General features: G+C 42.3%; 1 protein-coding gene across 1 annotated transcript in view; it reads right to left on the reverse strand.

Moving 5' to 3' along the window:
- The window catches only part of LOC138505080 (mucin-2-like), a 233,241-nt gene that overhangs the window by 163,880 nt on the left and 51,226 nt on the right, over positions 1–18,135 (reverse strand). Inside the window, exon 3 of the mRNA XM_069625398.1 lies at positions 9,508–9,646. Coding sequence (XP_069481499.1) covers positions 9,508–9,646 — 139 coding nt within the window. The remainder of the gene's footprint in view (positions 1–9,507; positions 9,647–18,135) is intronic.

Raw genomic sequence — 18,135 nt, forward strand, 5'->3', positions numbered from 1 at the left:
AACACAACATGTTTCCCCTAGCACAACATGTTCCAGGGGAACACATTTCTCTGGCAGATGAATTAAGCACAAGTGCAGAGCTGTCATCAGAACACAAATTGCAATTGAATGCAGACATCCTACACAACATCTTCACAAACTGGGGCTTACCAAACATAGACCTTTTTGATACACAACAGAAAGTACAATGCCAGCTATGCATCCAGGTATCCTCAGAAAAAAATCCAAAGGAAGCACACTGTTAATGCTGGTCAGAACAGGATAGTCCACAAGCAACACCAGGAACAAGTAAAGCTAATCCTCACAGCTCCAATGTGGGCACGACAAACATGGTTTTCACACTTGCTCAAAATGTCTCTTTATCCTCAAATGAAACTACCGTGCCCATACAACATGTTGTCACAGAACCAGGGACAACAATGCACCCATGCCCTCAGACACTGAACATAGCAACTTGGCTCCTGACATGATAGAATTTGGTAATTTAAACCTAAGCCAAAGGAGTATGGACATTCTAAAGGTGACACGCAAACCTAACACTAGACACTGTTATTTCAAAACATTGAAACTCTTTGTTTTGTGGTGTAAAGCTCGTAACATCAACCCTATTGACTGTTCACTTTCACACACTATTTACTATGTCTCAGGCTTGATCTTTAATGCCTTACGAGTACACCTAGCTGTACTCTCAGCCTACACCACATCACAAAGTAAAGTTTTGTGGTGGAAAGTACCTGTAGTCAAAGCATTCATGGAAGGTGCTAAGAAGTTATACCCACCTATTTCTGATCCAACTCCGGCTGGAACTTGAATGTTGTGCTCACAAAGCTCATGGGTGCCCCTCGAGCCAAAGCCAATGCACAAAGCCAGTCTTAAAATCTAACGTATAAAACTGCTTTCCTTGTCACCATTACGTCGATAAGGAAAGTGAGTGAACTTCAAGCCCTTTCAGTACAAGATCCTTTTGTCGTTATTCATAAAGACAAAGTGGTACTTACGCACACATCCAGCCTTTTCTCCAAAATGTATCTCTAAGTTCCATCTGAACCAATCCATAGAACTACCTGCTTTCTTCCCAAACTCAAAGAATACAGTCAAAAAAAGCATACATACTTGAAATGTCAGAAGGATTGTCACATATTACCTTCAAAACACTAACCCACTCAGTAAAACAGTTTTTTTGTGTCTCTAGCCGCAGGGAGAGGAGGGGATCCTGTCTCTAAATTGGCTATCTCTGAATGGATTGTCAGATGCATCCAACTTTGTGATTCTCTTGCCAAGAGAACTTTACCTTTCAAGCCCAGAGCACACTCAACTCGAGGCACTGGGGCTACTGCAGCTTTCATTGCAAATGTGCCCTTATATACCGTTTGCAAAGCTGTCACTTGGAGTTTCATTTATATCCTCACTCAACACTACTGTTTAGATACAAATTCAAAAGGTGACACAAGTGGGTCAAGCAGTGTTAAAACATATTTTTCCTGCTCTACCTTCAAACAACCCATCACCTTCTCCAAGTACTGCGCCTTAATCTATGCAAAGCATGTGATTCTAAGCAGATCCACAAGCCTCAGAAGGCATACATAATTTACTGCAATCGTATTTCTGATGCTAGTATCTGCTGAGATTCAAATGCACCCACCTTTCCTCCCCTCTTGGAGTTCAAGGTTCTGAGGCAAATCATAAATATTTCACACGTCATCATCAATTTACTTATACTTCATGCATGCACTTCATACGCCCTCATGTCAGAAACATAACAAACTGAGGGACCTTGACGCGTGAGGGATCATGGCTAAAGTAGACATCACACTAGGGATAATATTACATACATGCCCAGTCGATGTCCCTTTCCAAACTTCGAAAACAACATGTGCAATACTCTGCACCTACCACTAGATGTTGGCCTATGCAAAGCATGTGAATCTGAACAGATACAAATAGATTACGGAATATAATTACGTTAAGTAGTGTATGCCATATATAGCCATATATATGTCATATATATGTCATATATGTATATGGGATACATTACTCACCGTAATTGTATTTCTGATGCTTGTATCTGCTTAGATTCACATGCTGTGCATAGGCCGACATCTAGTGGAAGCTGCAGAGTATTACAGTTTTATTTTCGAAACTTGAAAATGGGCGTGCCAGTAATACTATCCCTAGTGTGACGTCCACTGTACCCATGATCCCTCACGTGTGTAGGACCCTCAGATTGTATTTTTTCTGACATGAGGTAGCATGAGGAGTAGCGTGAGTACAGATTGTCTGAGCAAATAGATAGATAGATAAGACTACAAGCATCCATGCGCCTTCTCTCGGAGCGGAGGACGGGTGGGCGCATGTGAATCTAAGCAGATACAAGCATCAGAAATACGATTACAGTGAGTAATGTATCCCTTCTGAGGCTTGTGGAATCTGCTTAGATCACATGCTGTGCATAGATTAGTGAGCAGTGTTAGATGAAGGAGGTGGGATGTGAGAAGGGTCATGAGCTAACAGATGTCTTAGAACCGCTTGTCCCACTTGAGTATCTGTCTTGGAATGAGTGTCAATGCAGTAGCGCTGAGTAAAGGTGTGAATAGAGCTCCATGTAGCTGCTTTGCAAATGGAGTCAAGGGTACATTTGCAATGAAAGCCAGAGTGGCCCCAGTGCCTCTAGTAGAGTGGGCTCTTGGCGTTTTTTCAGAAAAGTGAGTAACACAGCTGGATACATTTGCCTATCCATTTCGAGATGGCGCTTTCAGAGACGCGATCTCCCTCTCTGTCTGTAGCTACAGAGACGAACATTTGGTCTGTTTTTCTTAGCGGTCTGGTCTTGTCTACATAGTAGAGGATCGCTCTTCGCACATCTAGAGTTTGTAGTTTCACCTCAGCAGAGCTTTGGGGTTCTTGGAAGAAGGCCGGTAGCTCAATGGACTGGTTAACGTGGAATTTAGAAATTAACTTAGGTGAGAACCTAGGGTGTGTTCGTAGAACCAGTTTATCCTTATGAACTGTAAAGAAAGGATCCTGAACTGACAGAGCCTGAATTTCAATGACCCTTCTTATGGATGTAATGGCTACTAAGAAGGCAGTCTTATAGGTCAGGTGTTTGAGACTAGCTTTATGCATGGGTTCAAATGGGGCGCCCATGAGTTTAGCAAGTACCACATTAAGGTCCCATCCTGGTGGTGGGTTAGAAATTGGAGGGCGGAGTCTCTTAACCCCTTCCATGAATACTTTAACCACTGGTACTTTCCACCACGACACCTTGTTATGGGAGGTGGTGTAGGCTGATAACGCTGCCAGGTGTACCTTGAGTGAATTAAACACCATCCCTGCGTCCAGCAGGTGGAGCATGTAGGTGACAATATTGGAAGGAGTACAATCAACTGGGTTGATCTGTTTATTCTGGCACCAAATAACGAATCTCTTCCATTTATCAAAGTAACAGTGTCTAGTGTTAGGTTTCCTAGATTCCTTTAGGATATCCATGCATCTCTGTGGTAGATTGAGATGGCCAAACTCTATGACTTCAGGAGCCATGCTGCCAAGTTCATAGAGCTGGGTTGAGGATGCACTGTTTGTCCTCCGTGCTGGGATAGTAGGTTGTGCCAGCACAGGAGTTTTATGGGTTCGCACACTGCCAGTCTGCGCAGGTGTGGGAACCACGGTTGTCTCACCCACATGGGAGCAACTAGGATGAGCGTCATCGATTCCCTGTGCATCTTGTTGACCCACTTCCTCATCAGAGGAGGAGTGGGTGGAAAAGCATAGTCAAACAGTTCATCCACAGGGCGTTCCCCTTGGAGCCTGGGTGGGGAAACCTGGATGCAAATCCTGGGCATTGTCTGTTTTCGCTTGTGGCAAATAGGTCTATAGTGGGGAAACCCCACTGTGAGAAGAGGTCTCCTACGACCTCTTCGCGTAGACACCATTCGTGTTCCTCTGGGAGGGGATCTCTGCTCAAGGTGTCCGCTAGTGAATTGAGATCCTCTGGAACATGTTGAGATGACAGGTAAATGTTCCTCTGAGTGCCCATTTCCAAATCTTCTGGGCAAGCTGGGACAGATTTGGCGAACGAGTCCCTCACTGTTTGTTTATGTAAAACATATCGGTCCTGCTGTCTGTTAAGATCTGCACTGAAAGGTTCAACAGGTGGGCTTGGAACGCTTGAACCACTCTGAAGACTGCCAGAAGCTCTAGCAGATTGATGTGATTCTTGGCCACTGTGTGAGACCAGAGACCCTGAGCTGTGTGGTGAAGGAGGTGTGCTTCCCACCCCGACAGGGACGTGTCTGTGGTGACTACGGCCTGTATCTCCGGGTCGTAAAAGGGTTTCCCCTTTGACAGATTCTCTCTTGTCCACCAGTGAAGACTTTGTACTAGTGTTGGAGAAACGACCACTAGATCATCCCACTTACCACTTGCTTGAGACCACTGTTTAGCCAACCATTCCTGCATGGGTCGCATGCGCAGACGCGCGTGGGGAACCAGGTAAATGCATGACGCCATCATGCGTAGCAAACACATCGCTTTGCGCACCCTTATCTGGCGACCGGGCTGATATTGAGGAATTTACAGTAGTAGATTCTGAATTCTTTCCTCTGATGGAAAGGCCAACCCCTCTTGCGTGTTTAGGACAGCTCCTAGGAACTGTTTGGAGGTGCTTGGCACCAGGGTTGATTTTTTCTCGTTGACTCAGAAACCCAATTCGAAGAGGAGGTTGATCGTTCTTTGGATGTTGGAACTGCAAATTACTGGGGTCTCCCACGTGATGAGCCAGTCGTCCAGGTAAGGGTACACTGGGATTGCCTCCCTGCATAGGTGTGCCGCCACCACCGCCAGTACCTTGGTGAATACCGTTGAATCGAGGCTATACCAAAGGACAGCACCTTGAACTGGTAGTGCTGACTCTCCACCTTGAAGCGCAAGAATCTTCTGTGCGCTGGGAACATGGAAATATGAAAATAGGCATCTTTCATGTCCAATATTGCCATGTAATCTCCCTTTTTTAGGAGGGGGATTACCTCTTGGAGCGTAGTCATGTGAAATATTTGGGGCTTGACATACTTGTTTGCAGGGCGTAAGTCTAATAATGGGCGAAATTGTCAAATGTTTTTTTGGCACAAGGAAGTAAGTTGAATAAATACTCTTGTTTACCTGGTTTGCCCGGGACGAGTTCTATCACGTCCTTTGCGAGAAGATTGATGATTTCCTCGAAGAGGATCTTTTGGTGGTCCCGGGAGTGTATTTTTTGTCGTGGAGGGTGGTTGCGGGGGCGCTCCAGCAGTTCGATGCAGTATCCCGCTGACACTGTGGACAGCACCCATCTGCCCGAGGTGATCCCTTCCCATGCTTGGGTGAAGTTGGAAATGCGCCCCCCCTACTGGGGATGCATGGGAAGGGACCCTGACCGGAGCATCACTGTTTGCTAGCAGGCGTACCGCCTCTGCCTCTACCGTGGCCCCTCTTGTTACCTCTACCGTAACTCTGGGTATCTTCTTGGTTGTTACCCCACGATGTACCCTGCCCCTGTGAGTAATTTGAACCCCTCTGGGAATTTTGTCCGCGTGAGCGACGAAAATTATTTTTATTCCCTCTCTGGTTCGTGGGTTTGTTGGTCAATTGTCCCAGGGATTTTAGGGTATTGTATTCCTCCTTGGCAGATTTGAGTGCCTCCTCTACTGCTTTGCCAAACAAGACAATCGGTTCCACCTGCATGTCGATAAGAGTAACATGGGTCTCGGGTTTAAACCCTGACTGTCTGAGCCAAGTGTGTCTCTTGATGACAGTGCTCTCTGCGATGAGCCGGCCTGCATTATCTGCGGCGTGAAAGGTTGCTTTTAGAATGCACCCAGACACCATTCTACCTTCAGACGCAATCTGGGCTAACTGGCCCTTAGGTGGTTCTGGTGCGGAGGCGATGAGGGCAGCTACCTACTCCCACTGGTGGCAATTATAACTTGCCAGCAGAGTGGTGGTATTGGCGATTCTTGCTTCCTAAGCGGAAGTGGAGGCCACTTTCCTTCCTAACCCATAAATCCTCTTGCTCTCCTTGTCTGGGGGAACTTCAGATGATGATAGAGGTGTCCCCGCTCTTTTCCTGGTGTTAGTGACTACCAACGAGTCGGGTTTAAGTTGACCCCTTATATAAAGTGGGTCTGACTGGGCGGCCCTGAACAATTTTTCAATTCTGGGGTTGACAGCCCTAGTGAGATTAGGGGAGAGGAGGGAAGGGTCAATTCTGCATTGGATGGACTTCAGAATTGGTATGGCTTGGGAGATGGGTTTTTTATCCCCCATGATCTCCTCTGCAAAGTTCCTCTCTTCCTGAGCTCCTTGAGTGTCTACGTGAAAGTGCTCTGCAGCTCTAACTAAGATCTCATTCAGAAGAGGCTGATTATCCACAGGTGAGTCAGTGACCGGTGGTTCTTTGTTAACAGGTGAGTCTAGATTATAGACCACTGCTTCGTCTTCCTCCTCCTCGTCCTGGTCCTCATCGTCTCCATAATAATGAACTCCCGCTTGGTCGTCCAGCATTTGTATGTCTGGGTTTTCAGCATACTGGTGATACGGTTGAACAGAGAATGGGTCTGAAATCAGTCACTGAGCTGGAGCTTCCATACAAGGGGCCTCATTAGGACCCAGGCGGTAAGGGGTTTACGGCGGCGTAAACAGCGCCGACCCTTACCGCCTGATTCCGAGGTCCCTTAGCGCCATGGAGGATTTAACACCTGCTTTTAGCAGGTGTTAAAATCCATGGCGCTAAGGGACCTTGTTGTTAATTACGCCACCGTAATTTACGGTGGCGTAATTACCGCCTTCCCCACTCCCATTATGCCCTATGGGGCAAAAATGGGAATGGGGAAGGGTAAATGGGGATTGGGGACTTACCGCCCCGCCAACCTCGGAATGGGGCGGTAAATCCGCCAACCACCATGGCGTAAACATAGTTTACGCCATGGTGGTAAAGGTACGACCCAGGCGGTAACTTACCGCCTGGGTCGTAATGAGGCCCAAGGTCTTTTATTGGGAGGCTGAGGGTCTTTGGATCCTGAAGGAGTAGAGTTGTCAGGGGTACTCTGATAGCTCAGAAAATAATCACGATTTTTTTCATTGAAATTTGCCAAGGAAGACATTCTTCTCATTACCCTGCCTATGTCGTCACAGCTCCATTCCCTGGAACTGGGGATGACCACCTCCTGCTGAGGTTCATCTCCTATTCCCATATCCCGTAGAGTGGGAGGGATAACTTTATGTTTGGTGACAGGGTCAGGGGTCCCAGATTTACTCTTATCTGAAGACCCATGTTTGTCCTTGTGGACCTGCAGAAGTTGTGTTTGACGGCTTCTTCTGTTGTTTGTCCCCTTTACCATGAGTGAAGGAGTGTTTCCCTGATGGTTTGGCCTTCTCTGAATCTTTTGACGCCTGGCGCTGAGATTCGGGAGTGTGTAGGATAGCTTCTGTCTCTTTAGAGTGAGAACATCGAGACTCAGAGGCAGACGTGGAACGAGCTGCCGGAGCCGACCCTAATTGTGCAGCTTGGGGGTGGAGGTCGGATTTGTCTTCTGCAGTTAGCTTCGGGGTGGTCCCTCGGCAAACAGAGATTACAGATGGTATGTTTGTCAACCGAAGGAAACTTGCGGTTACACTTGGGGAAAAATTTAAATGGAGTACTCTCGATATGTTACCTAATGGCAGCGGGCGAGTGTGTGTAGGAAATAAAGCAAGTGTGATTATATCCACTCTCCCTACTTGCAGGGCCGAGGCCAGCGGCCTTCCGAGGCCTGGGCCGAGGCCAGAGCCCTTCTGTGGCCCAAAGTCCATCGAGTCTCGACGGTTGTTGGTTCTTCAGACCGGCGTCGATCTCTTGACAAGGGATTAGAAGAACGGGGATTTTTAGATAAATTATTAACAAATGGCAAAAAGCCAGGGACTTCCCAACAATGCTTCCGACAAGTATTGCGGAAAAAAACAATCTGAGGGTCCTACACGCATGAGGGATCATGGGTACAGTGGACGTCACACTAGGGATAGTATTACTGGCACGCCCTATGTCGACTCCCATTTTCGTGTTTCGAAAAACAAACTGTAATACTCTGCAGCTTCCACTAGATGTCGGCCTATGCACGGCATGTGATCTAAGCAGATTCCACAAGCCTCAGAAATATATATATATATGAAAAGCAAAACTGACACATGATGTGCGCCACAGTCATACTCACACAGGTTCACAGCGAGAGAACAAAAAAATTAAAGTTACTGAAACAATGTTCTTTAATGATAAACAGACAATCTGAGCAAGGAAAACGTACAGCTATGCGTTTCGAGCCCTCCTGGACCCTTGATCACGCTGTAAACACGCCCACACACCCCATACAGGTGCCGGCACTCTATGGTAGGCCATCTAGACCAGAACAGGTATGGTTTAACAAGTCGGACATGTTAAAATGCTAGTATAACATTATACCTGCTATTCAGTTTGAGTACTGAGTTCACTTGTTAATGGCGTTAATAACAGCCATTCATTTCAAGACTATCAATAGTTGCCAGAATTGGCTAAAAATAGAACCTCATCCAATTATATATCAATCAATACATGACTGTATACAAAGATATATTAATCCCTTGAGATGGACCCAAAGTGGGTTTACATGCACATGTTCATTTGCATGCCAAAGTAATGTGCAAATTGCATATATACTGGCATGCTGGGAGTACAAACAGATATAAGATTTGGAGAGAGTGGTTTAGAAATACCACAAGTACTGCAAAATGGAACACAATAAATGGGAACCACGGGTCTCATCTTCTGGTTAGAAAATCTCATAATCAGTTTCCCCTCAGTATTTGTATAGATATTATAGTGCAGCAGTCGCAGCACTATAGGTAAGTTAAGAATCCAGCGAAGGCCATGGCTATTGGTTCGGTATTGTTTTAAAATATAACGTGGGCACGGACGAAGGATGTGCTCAGTGACCAGGGTCAAAGGCTCTGGCTAGTGGGCTCGAAAGACATGTATATCTAGTGGGTCAAAAAGAAACATATTGGGGGAGCATGTACAGTGGGCACGCCCAAGGCCGAAAGCCAAGGCTAGTGACAGTAAAAAACAATGGAATAACAAAACCCTTGAAACTGTCTGAAAAACCCTTGGTTAGGGTGCAGTTAATTTGTGCAGATTTAAGGCACAAAAAAACATGCAATTCAGCGGATGTAGGAAGTCATGACCAGCTTTTCTTTGTGTGTTCCCGTTGCAAAGCCCACAAGCACATACATATTATAAGAGAATGGATTCACAATGACATACAAAATAGCATTATGGGGGACCTCAACAGGAACTTACTGAATTAAGCTGGTCATGACTTTCCACATCCACTGAATTTCAAGGGTTTTGTTGCGTTAAATCTGCCCAACTTAATTGCACCTTAACAAAGGTCTTTTCAGCGAATATATATATATATATCAGCTTAGGGATTAAAATGCCTGTAATGCGATTGTCACTAGGTTGCATACCTTTGTTAGGACATAGATACAATTCCCATGGAGGTTGTAAGTGATCCTGTCAAAGGTTGTGATGTGTGAACCTCCTTCCAGAGAACATGTTGCCAGACATTCATGTTCTGTGCAGTTCCACCTACCCCCAATGCAGATGCTGAAAAGGAATAGATATAAAAGGATCAACAGGACAGTCAAAGAAAGAAGAAATTCAGAGAAATCCAAACAAAGCACAATACACAATAAGCCAAGCTCTTCTTAAATAATTAGCAAAGACATATGCCGCCTTGGAATCTGGGTCAGACAGTAGCAGTAAAAAAGCTGGCATTCACTTTCTCAACCAACTACCCCTCAGGCGACTCACCAAATAACGTTTACGTAAATCTTTGTAAACAGGGCAGAACAATACAAAATAATAGTGTTTCTCTCACCCCACAGAAACAGGTAGCAACTGCTTCATTGCGATGGCCTGTCCAATTACATGTGATTGTTTTGAGATGGAGAACAGTAAAAAGGGCCTATGTCAGCATAATCAGATGGCAAGGATTAGTAACTGTCAAAAGATATCCAGCAACACCTACTGATGGAGCAAGAGGTAAATAGGGCCTTACTGAAGTCTTCACAGAGTTTGCCTCTTCCCTGGTCTGCTCCCATATTTCCCTTATTTTTAATTTTAACATGTGTCTAGGAACTGTTACAATATATTTAGGGGTCACAAGACAAGTCACCAACCCCATTTTCTGCCAAGTCTTCTTGATATGACATAGCCAACCACTTTCGTTTAGACTTCTTAAGAATATCAGGTTCTTAATCAGCATTTTGGTTAAAGCCCCCTCCTCTTCAGACCATGATGTTTGCCAGAATAAAAAAGGCCTTAGGGACAATAAATCAGTAATGTAGGCTACACCTGTGTCCAGGTGCATGACATGAGCTGATGTACTGTAGGAGACACCCAAAAGGTGTGCAAGAAAACGATTCTCAATTTATTTTCTTGTACTACTTCCAGATTTCCAGAGCCCTACAGCTCACTCATATAGGCTCCTGCAGCAACCAATTTCCGTACCTCTGAAGATCATCAACATATACTCTACAGAGTGCTGCTTCAGGGTTCTGGAAAATCTTAAAAGCCTGTCTATAACCTGTAACATCTTTGTACCTTGTTTGTCAATACTATCCTTCCACGTTAACCTCTTGTTGAATCTTAACCCTAGATAATCAAAATGATCACAGGGAATGAGCAAATGGACAGCCAGGGATATACCTATAGACTTCTTCTTTTTGCTGGAAAAGCACATTAACTGACACTTTGCAACCTTTATCCTGAGACTGTGATGTGTCATACATTTGCGGAATGTATTGACCAAGAGAGATTTGTGAATCTGCATAACTTAAAACTGGGGACCATCTGCTACTGAAAAGGGCCACCAGCCCCAGAGGCTTCCAGGAAAACTCCTAAGGAGTTAATATAGAGGTAGAACAAGAGGGGTGTTAAAACACACCCCTGCCTTACCACATACCCTACCTCAATTGGATAACTTAACTCACCCTCATTACCATAACGGACGCAAGCCTGCATATTAGTATGGGGAGTCATCAGCATATATAACGTAGGTAGGTTCCAGGCCCACATTTCCTTGAGAGTTTGCCAAAAGAGGCTCCTGTCTATATAGTCAAAAGCCGAACTAAGGTCCATGAAGGCCACGTAGACAGGCAACCCCAACCAATTACACATTTGGGCATTATCAAGCATAGATTTAGGTACTGATTTATTGTGACCTTGCCCAATTTAAAGGCCAGTTTTGTATCAGACAGAATATCGTGGTCTGTTACCCACTCTTTAGTCTCCTTAGAACAATTCCCTAAAAAAGACTGGATGTACCATCCAGCAGTGTTACGGGACTATACGACAAGGGCAGGGATTTGTTCCCTTTTTTATAGCTCGGAACAATGATACCCATTTTTCATCTCTTGTGTACCTGTCCAGTGACAATAATAGCATTACACATGTGAACCAGAAACAGAACTCCAAGCTCAATATGGACACGAAAAATGTAATTTGGTGCCCCAATAAATCCAGGTGCTTTGAGCGATTTCTGCTTCCTTATTTCATGTTCTACTTCCCTAATCAAAAAAGCCATTATTCAGAGAAACAACTTCACAAATGTCCAACGGCTCCCTAATATTATCACTAGGATTGTATAAAGTGCTACTCTCCTCATATAACATCTGCCAGGTTATTACTCTTCCTCTTATCACCCTGATATAGATAAGTACCTTATTCACTTTTTCTTTATTTCAATGGTAGGTTAGCATGTAGTGTGGGTGCTGCCTTCCGGGTGTATCTTGTGCACTCTGTCAGAAAGTCTCTGCACAGAAGTGTGTCGCTTCCGTACCCGGACCTTCTGAGGAAATGACTGGAAGGCATCCACTGGAGACTCATTTTGGAGCATGTCTCATATTTTTTTTATCAAGATAAACTATATCACTGGGGTGCCAGCAATGAGTCTTGCTTAGCCAATAATGAAGACACTGATCCAGGTGACTGGTTCATTGAATGTATGGGGCTTGTTGACAACTTTGTGTCTGTGGCATTGGGCAGAGACTTTAATAAAAAAAATAACCTAGAGGTTTTGTCCCATAAATGTGATTCCTCTATGGATAAAGCCATTATTAGGGCCCCCCAGGCAGCCCAGACTCTTAGCTCAGGAGAGGAGGGTCTTCAGTCACTGATATATGGTCTGCTGTCCCTCAAATAAAAGTCCATACTAAAAGGATAAAGATGCAGCAGGGAGGGGAAGTCACCAGTGTCTGTCGGAGGCCCATCGAATCCAGGGCCTGGACGAAGGTAATATCATCCTTCAGAGAGCTGCTTGGAGCCTTTGCTCGACACTCTAGCCAGGGAGAGAACCATAAACTGGTTGAAAGAGCCAGGATAGTTCAAAGCCCATTGCCTGGCGACTTTTGGGATGTGACCCCACCTTTATTCCCATGAGACAATTGTGACAATGATAGGTAGCATGGTGATAATGATACCACCTTCGTGATGCATGATGGGCATGAGCCAGGATAGGGTCCGTCTGGATGAAAGTGGCCTTAGATTCTCCCACGTTTAACCCTAAGTTCCTTGCACATCCCAATCCCAGGGAGTGGGTCCCCATACAGTTAGCAGCTGACTGTGTAGTGATTCCTCAGAAATAAGCTAGATTCTTTTAAACATAGCAAGATTAGGGCATAATGCCCCAACGATAAACACAGGGTATTCCGTCACTTTCCCACAGACATCTGACCCATCACACCCTACCAACCCTGCTTGTCGCACATCCACCTCCACCTTTCACACAGTCTAAAGAACACAGTTTGCATAGGGAGCTAAGGGTATATTTTCTCACTATAGATAGCTACGTATTATATACTTTGATAGCCTAATCCCAAGCAAAGCTCCACTTAGTCTCACTGCGAGCTAAAGTCTAGCATGAAATGAAACAGAACAAATTATAAATAATAACCTTTTTTGCTGACAGAAATTGGCTCAACCATACCTTTGGCTTGTGCTAACCCAAACAGAAAATAATTAAACCAGCAACAGTCTCAATTTCTGTATGCAAAGTTCATCATGACACCAGGACCTATAACTGAAGCTGTTGAAATAGAACAAGGAATACAAACGGAAAACTATTTACTAAGGCCCTGATGAAGCTCCAAGTTGGAATGAAACATGTGTTGCCCAATAGCTTTTAGATGAAATACTTGTATTTCCAAAAGTTTGGATTTCAATAACGAACTGTATAACAATGTATTTTATGCACTGAAACCTTGGTTCCTAAATGTTGATTATTTCCTCGCGTAACCATTTTTTCATGTCTATTCTAAGTTGGAAAGTCCTGTTCTCTTGTGCTAAATTATGAGTACTAACTTAACTTTATGAACAGAAAATGGAAGGCCCATGTTCAACACAGAATATTTGAATCTCTTATACACACATAGAGAAACTCGAGACAAACTCAAAGAAAGACAAACAAATAATAACAGAAGAGACTAGACGCTAAACAACAGCAAAACGCTGCACACATCAAGTCTACTCACAGAGGCAAGGGAAGGCTTTGTAGAACATACATTGATACACATGACAGCATACTTGTAAGATGTAAAACAACCAGAACATGTTTCAAGCAAAGTATGCAATGCCCAATGGTTCATCCATGCCCCACAGCCAAACTCAAGCCACTTTGAGGTTATTGCTCATTCACCAATCCACAAAATGGAAAAAAAAACAATGAAATGAAGATCTACTATAGAATAGATGTATTTACTTATGTGGAATAATACATGTGAAAATGGAATATGCAAATACCATACATAATTTAAGTAAGTTCTTACTGAACATAAAAAGTATAATGAAAAAAAGACTCAATTTATTCACAAAGAAACACTGCACACAAAAAATCAAACACATAAAACATAATATACCTGCTAATAAAAATCACATCAATTAAAAACAATTATCTTGCTTTGCATCGATCATTATTTAATCTGTGTCTGTAATCAGAAACCATCCCAGCCTAAAAAGGGCATTCTAGGACAAAAAGGTTTATGCTAATAAACAAAGGTAAGAGTCAGCATAAATGTTAAACACTCGATGAGCCAAGAAAGCCCAAACTTCCTTTACAAAACCCAACAAAAACAACAATATTACACTTAAAACATATGTCAAACTACAAACAAAAGAAGAAACATCCCGTAGAAATGCATATTAATCATTATGCAGACGTGCAGAATGAAAATAACAATAGAAAATGACTTAAATGCCTACCAAATATGCTTCATGCAATTGAAACAGCCATGTTTATGCAAATAAACCCTACCATATAACATTGTACCCATATTCATAAAATCATTAAAAGTAATAATCTACGAATCAAAAACATGATTCCAGCCACATACTAATTTAAACCCGAATAGATACTTATTTTTGCTCAGATATGCATCAAAAACAATCAACACACTTAGTAAATCACAATATGCAACTTCATTTATTTTCATTAATGGGAAAAATCAAAATAGGAAACCACATTTATCTTCATTAGTTAAAAGGTTAAGCATTACTATGTCAACAACCCAAACAGAAAGTAATTAAACCACCAACAGTCTCAATTTCTGTATGCAAAGTTCATCATGACCTAGCAGTCCGGGCTGGACTGCCCCTTTTGGGGTGGGACCAAGCCTGATTTGCATATGGTCTTTCTCCTTCTGTAATGGCTTGGCAGGCGAAGAACGATGGTCTGGAGGGTTGCCCCGAGCAATGCCAGTGGTTAAGATTCAGTCTAAACCTTCCAGACATCACCTCTTTGTTTTTGCTTTGTCACCCCGAGTGGGACGGGTATGCCCAGACGTGAGTCCCGTGCCTGCTGAGCCTAGAGACCCATGCTACTACTCACTGATGAGGCCCAACAAGGCCGAAACATGTTTGGGGATGCTTGTGGTCTCATGCAGAAGGGATGTGACCTAGCAGTTCGGGCTGGACTGCCCCTTTTGGGGTGGGACCAAGTCTGATTTGCATATGGTCTTTCCCCTTCTGTAATGGCTTGGCAGGCGAAGAACGATGGTCTGGAGGGTTGCCCCGAGCAATGCCAGTGGTTAAGATTAGTCTAAACCTTCCAGCCATCACCTCTTTGTTTTTGCTTTGTCACCCCGAGTGGGACGGGTATGCCCAGACGTGGGTCCCGTGCCTGCTGGGCCTAGAGACCCAAGCTACTCCTCACTGATGAGGCCCAACAAGGCCGAAACATGTTTGGGGATGCTTGTGGTCTCGTGCAGAAGGGATGTGACCTAGTAGTTCGGGCTGGACTCCCTCTTGGGGTGGGACCAAGCCTGATTTGCATATGGTTTTTCTCCTTCTGTAATGGCTTGGCAGGCGAAGAACGATGGTCTGTAGGGTTGCCCCGAGCAATGCCAGTGGTTAAGATTCTGTCTAAACCTTACAGCCATCACCTCTTTGTTTTTGCTTAACAAATCTGTCAACATAACTCGCATACAAAATAAACAACACTCCCTCAAAAAATGAGGAACTCTGTGTGGACTTCATTTTTAAAAGTTAAAACTATTTATAAAAAGTTAATATCCATAAACATTGGGAATGCCACCATTAATGTCTAATGTATTTTGAAACACCAAACAATATTAAAAATAACCAGCAGGGACACTAAACCTAACATAAACCAAATATGGCAAGGAGTTTAACTCATAATTAACAAATAAAAAAATAAAGAGAGCACCAAGATACAATTTTATAACATAAACCATCTACATACATAGCAAACATAAAATCCATTCTTAAACATGCAAGATAAAGATTAAAATAAATACGAACAATACACATCTGAAATTAAGTTAGTTAAAAAAATACACACTCCTAATAATAAAATGAATACCTCAAAACAAAGTACATTTTTATAACCATCATGTAATAGAAAACATTAACATTTACATGCCAAATACAAACACTGTTTGAGATTGTCACTTTTATTTATGTAACAATGAATTGTTCCAATTGCCTTTTTCATTTTTTGACTTGATTTAGCTAGTTTCATTGGTTCAAGTAATAATGATTGGTCACACATGTTTTGTCATTATCCATTGTGGTGCCATTTTGGCCCAGAAATTCATTGCCAATTATGTTTGGTATGGTTTTGTGAACATTTATTATATATACACATTTACAGTCAAGAGATTAAACATATATATTTTTGTACTCAAGATGTGTGGACAGGGTATTTTGACTGAATTGAATAAAATTAGTTTAGGGGTTATTATTCATGAACTATTAATTTAACCCATGTGACACCATTGTGTCGATATTACTACAAACACACATACATTGTTATACAAACTAAATGCAAAATACTATTAACACATTAACAATAATCCAAAACAAAAGGGTGATTTTAGGTTTCGCTGATATTGGTTTTAATGTTGGTCTTATTTTATGTTATGTTTAGTGTTTATTTTGGTTTTATCCTATAGTTTAGAGTTTATTAATATATTAAACCTTGACATTGGCATTTTTAACATATATAGATTTAAACATTTTATAGATAGCAACCTTAACTTTAGAACAAAATGTTTTCCTGTATATATGCCAGGAGGAAAAAACATACAAAAAAACATTTTTGAAAAGGAAGGTTACTGACTATAAAAAGTTGAAGTGTATACATGTCAGGAATGCCAGTGATAAGCTTTAACCCATTATTAAACATAAAACCAGCATTGATACTAAAAACGTTTTTTAAAAACGTAACCATTCAAGGTGGTTGATGGTTCCTATTTGAGTAATATATATCTGTTATTGGATGCGTGTTTTTTCAAATTATAGGTAGGTGAAAGTGAATGTGGTGGTATGTGAACTATCAGGATTTACATTACAAGAGTGTTTTTGATTGGTAGATTATTACTTTTAATCATTGACGAAGGAACTTGGGGTAATTGTATGCCTTAGAGCACATGGCTGATGTGTTACGTTTTTGTGTGCTACACAAGTTAACTTTAAAGTAATGTGCTTCTCAGTTATATCTTTAAGATGTTTTTGCCATAGGCATGTGTAATTATTTGTATCATGTTTATTTATTTAGTTTTTTATTTAATGAGTTAAGATGATAGTTTAGAAGCAGGTTAGTAAGTGATTTGAAAGTGAAGACATTTTGATTTTTAGCAGATGAGTAGTTGTTGTATGGGAAAAAGGACATTTTTGAAGGGTTAAAATGGTATATGTAAACACTTTTGGATTGCATGAGTAATAGTTGCATTCACTGATTTGAGGCTGTGTTGATGGGATCCGTCACTGTGCTCCACGGTAGGCCTATTCAATAGGTATTACTTTCTGGGTTATTGTATCCTTTTATTTCATGTTTTATATTCTTTATTTTTAATTGTTCTGAGATTAATGTTGGAGTGGATAGTAGAGCATTCCGGTGCAAGGTATTTATTATGCAGTACATTTTGTTTTGCAGGACTTGCCCTCATGTTTGTAGAATATTTCCCATTCAACAAACCTACATTTATAGGTGTGGAACATTTGAACATGTATAAGGCTTTGCCTTTTGTGCAGGTGCATTCTGAGTTATGATGCTACGTTAACATTTCATATTACTGTTTTTGTTTATTTTATTGGATGTGGCTTTGCATGAATGATGTGCAACTTGATGACTGCAACTGTTGTACATTAGTGTTGTACATTAGTGTCGGGAGCACACTCCCAACACTGATGCATGCAAAGGGGTAGGGCAGAGCACCTTTGAGCCAGTGTCCAGCCCCTTCTGAAATACGCATGTCATCTTTAAGAATAAGGTGACCTGCACATTTTTAAATATAGCGCAAATGAAAGGGGTGCATTTTCTGCACCCCTTTCATTTGCAATACTTTCTGAGAATCTGCCCATAAGTGTTAACGTATCCCTCTTGTGAGCCTACACCAACAGTAACTTAACTTATCCCTGTGTGAGCCTACATCAACAGTATCTCCATCTAACAAGAAAGAAAATGTGCAAAAAGGAAAACAATATAAAAAAGTTAAGACCAACAAAAATGTCTGGCACAGAAATGTTTGCGTTCATTACTGACTCACAATAAGGAAGAATCTTCATGGGTGAAAATA

Source organism: Ambystoma mexicanum, chromosome 11 (assembly GCF_040938575.1).
Source record: "Ambystoma mexicanum isolate Mex_15411 chromosome 11, UKY_AmexF1_1, whole genome shotgun sequence".
Taxonomy (NCBI): domain Eukaryota; kingdom Metazoa; phylum Chordata; class Amphibia; order Caudata; family Ambystomatidae; genus Ambystoma; species Ambystoma mexicanum.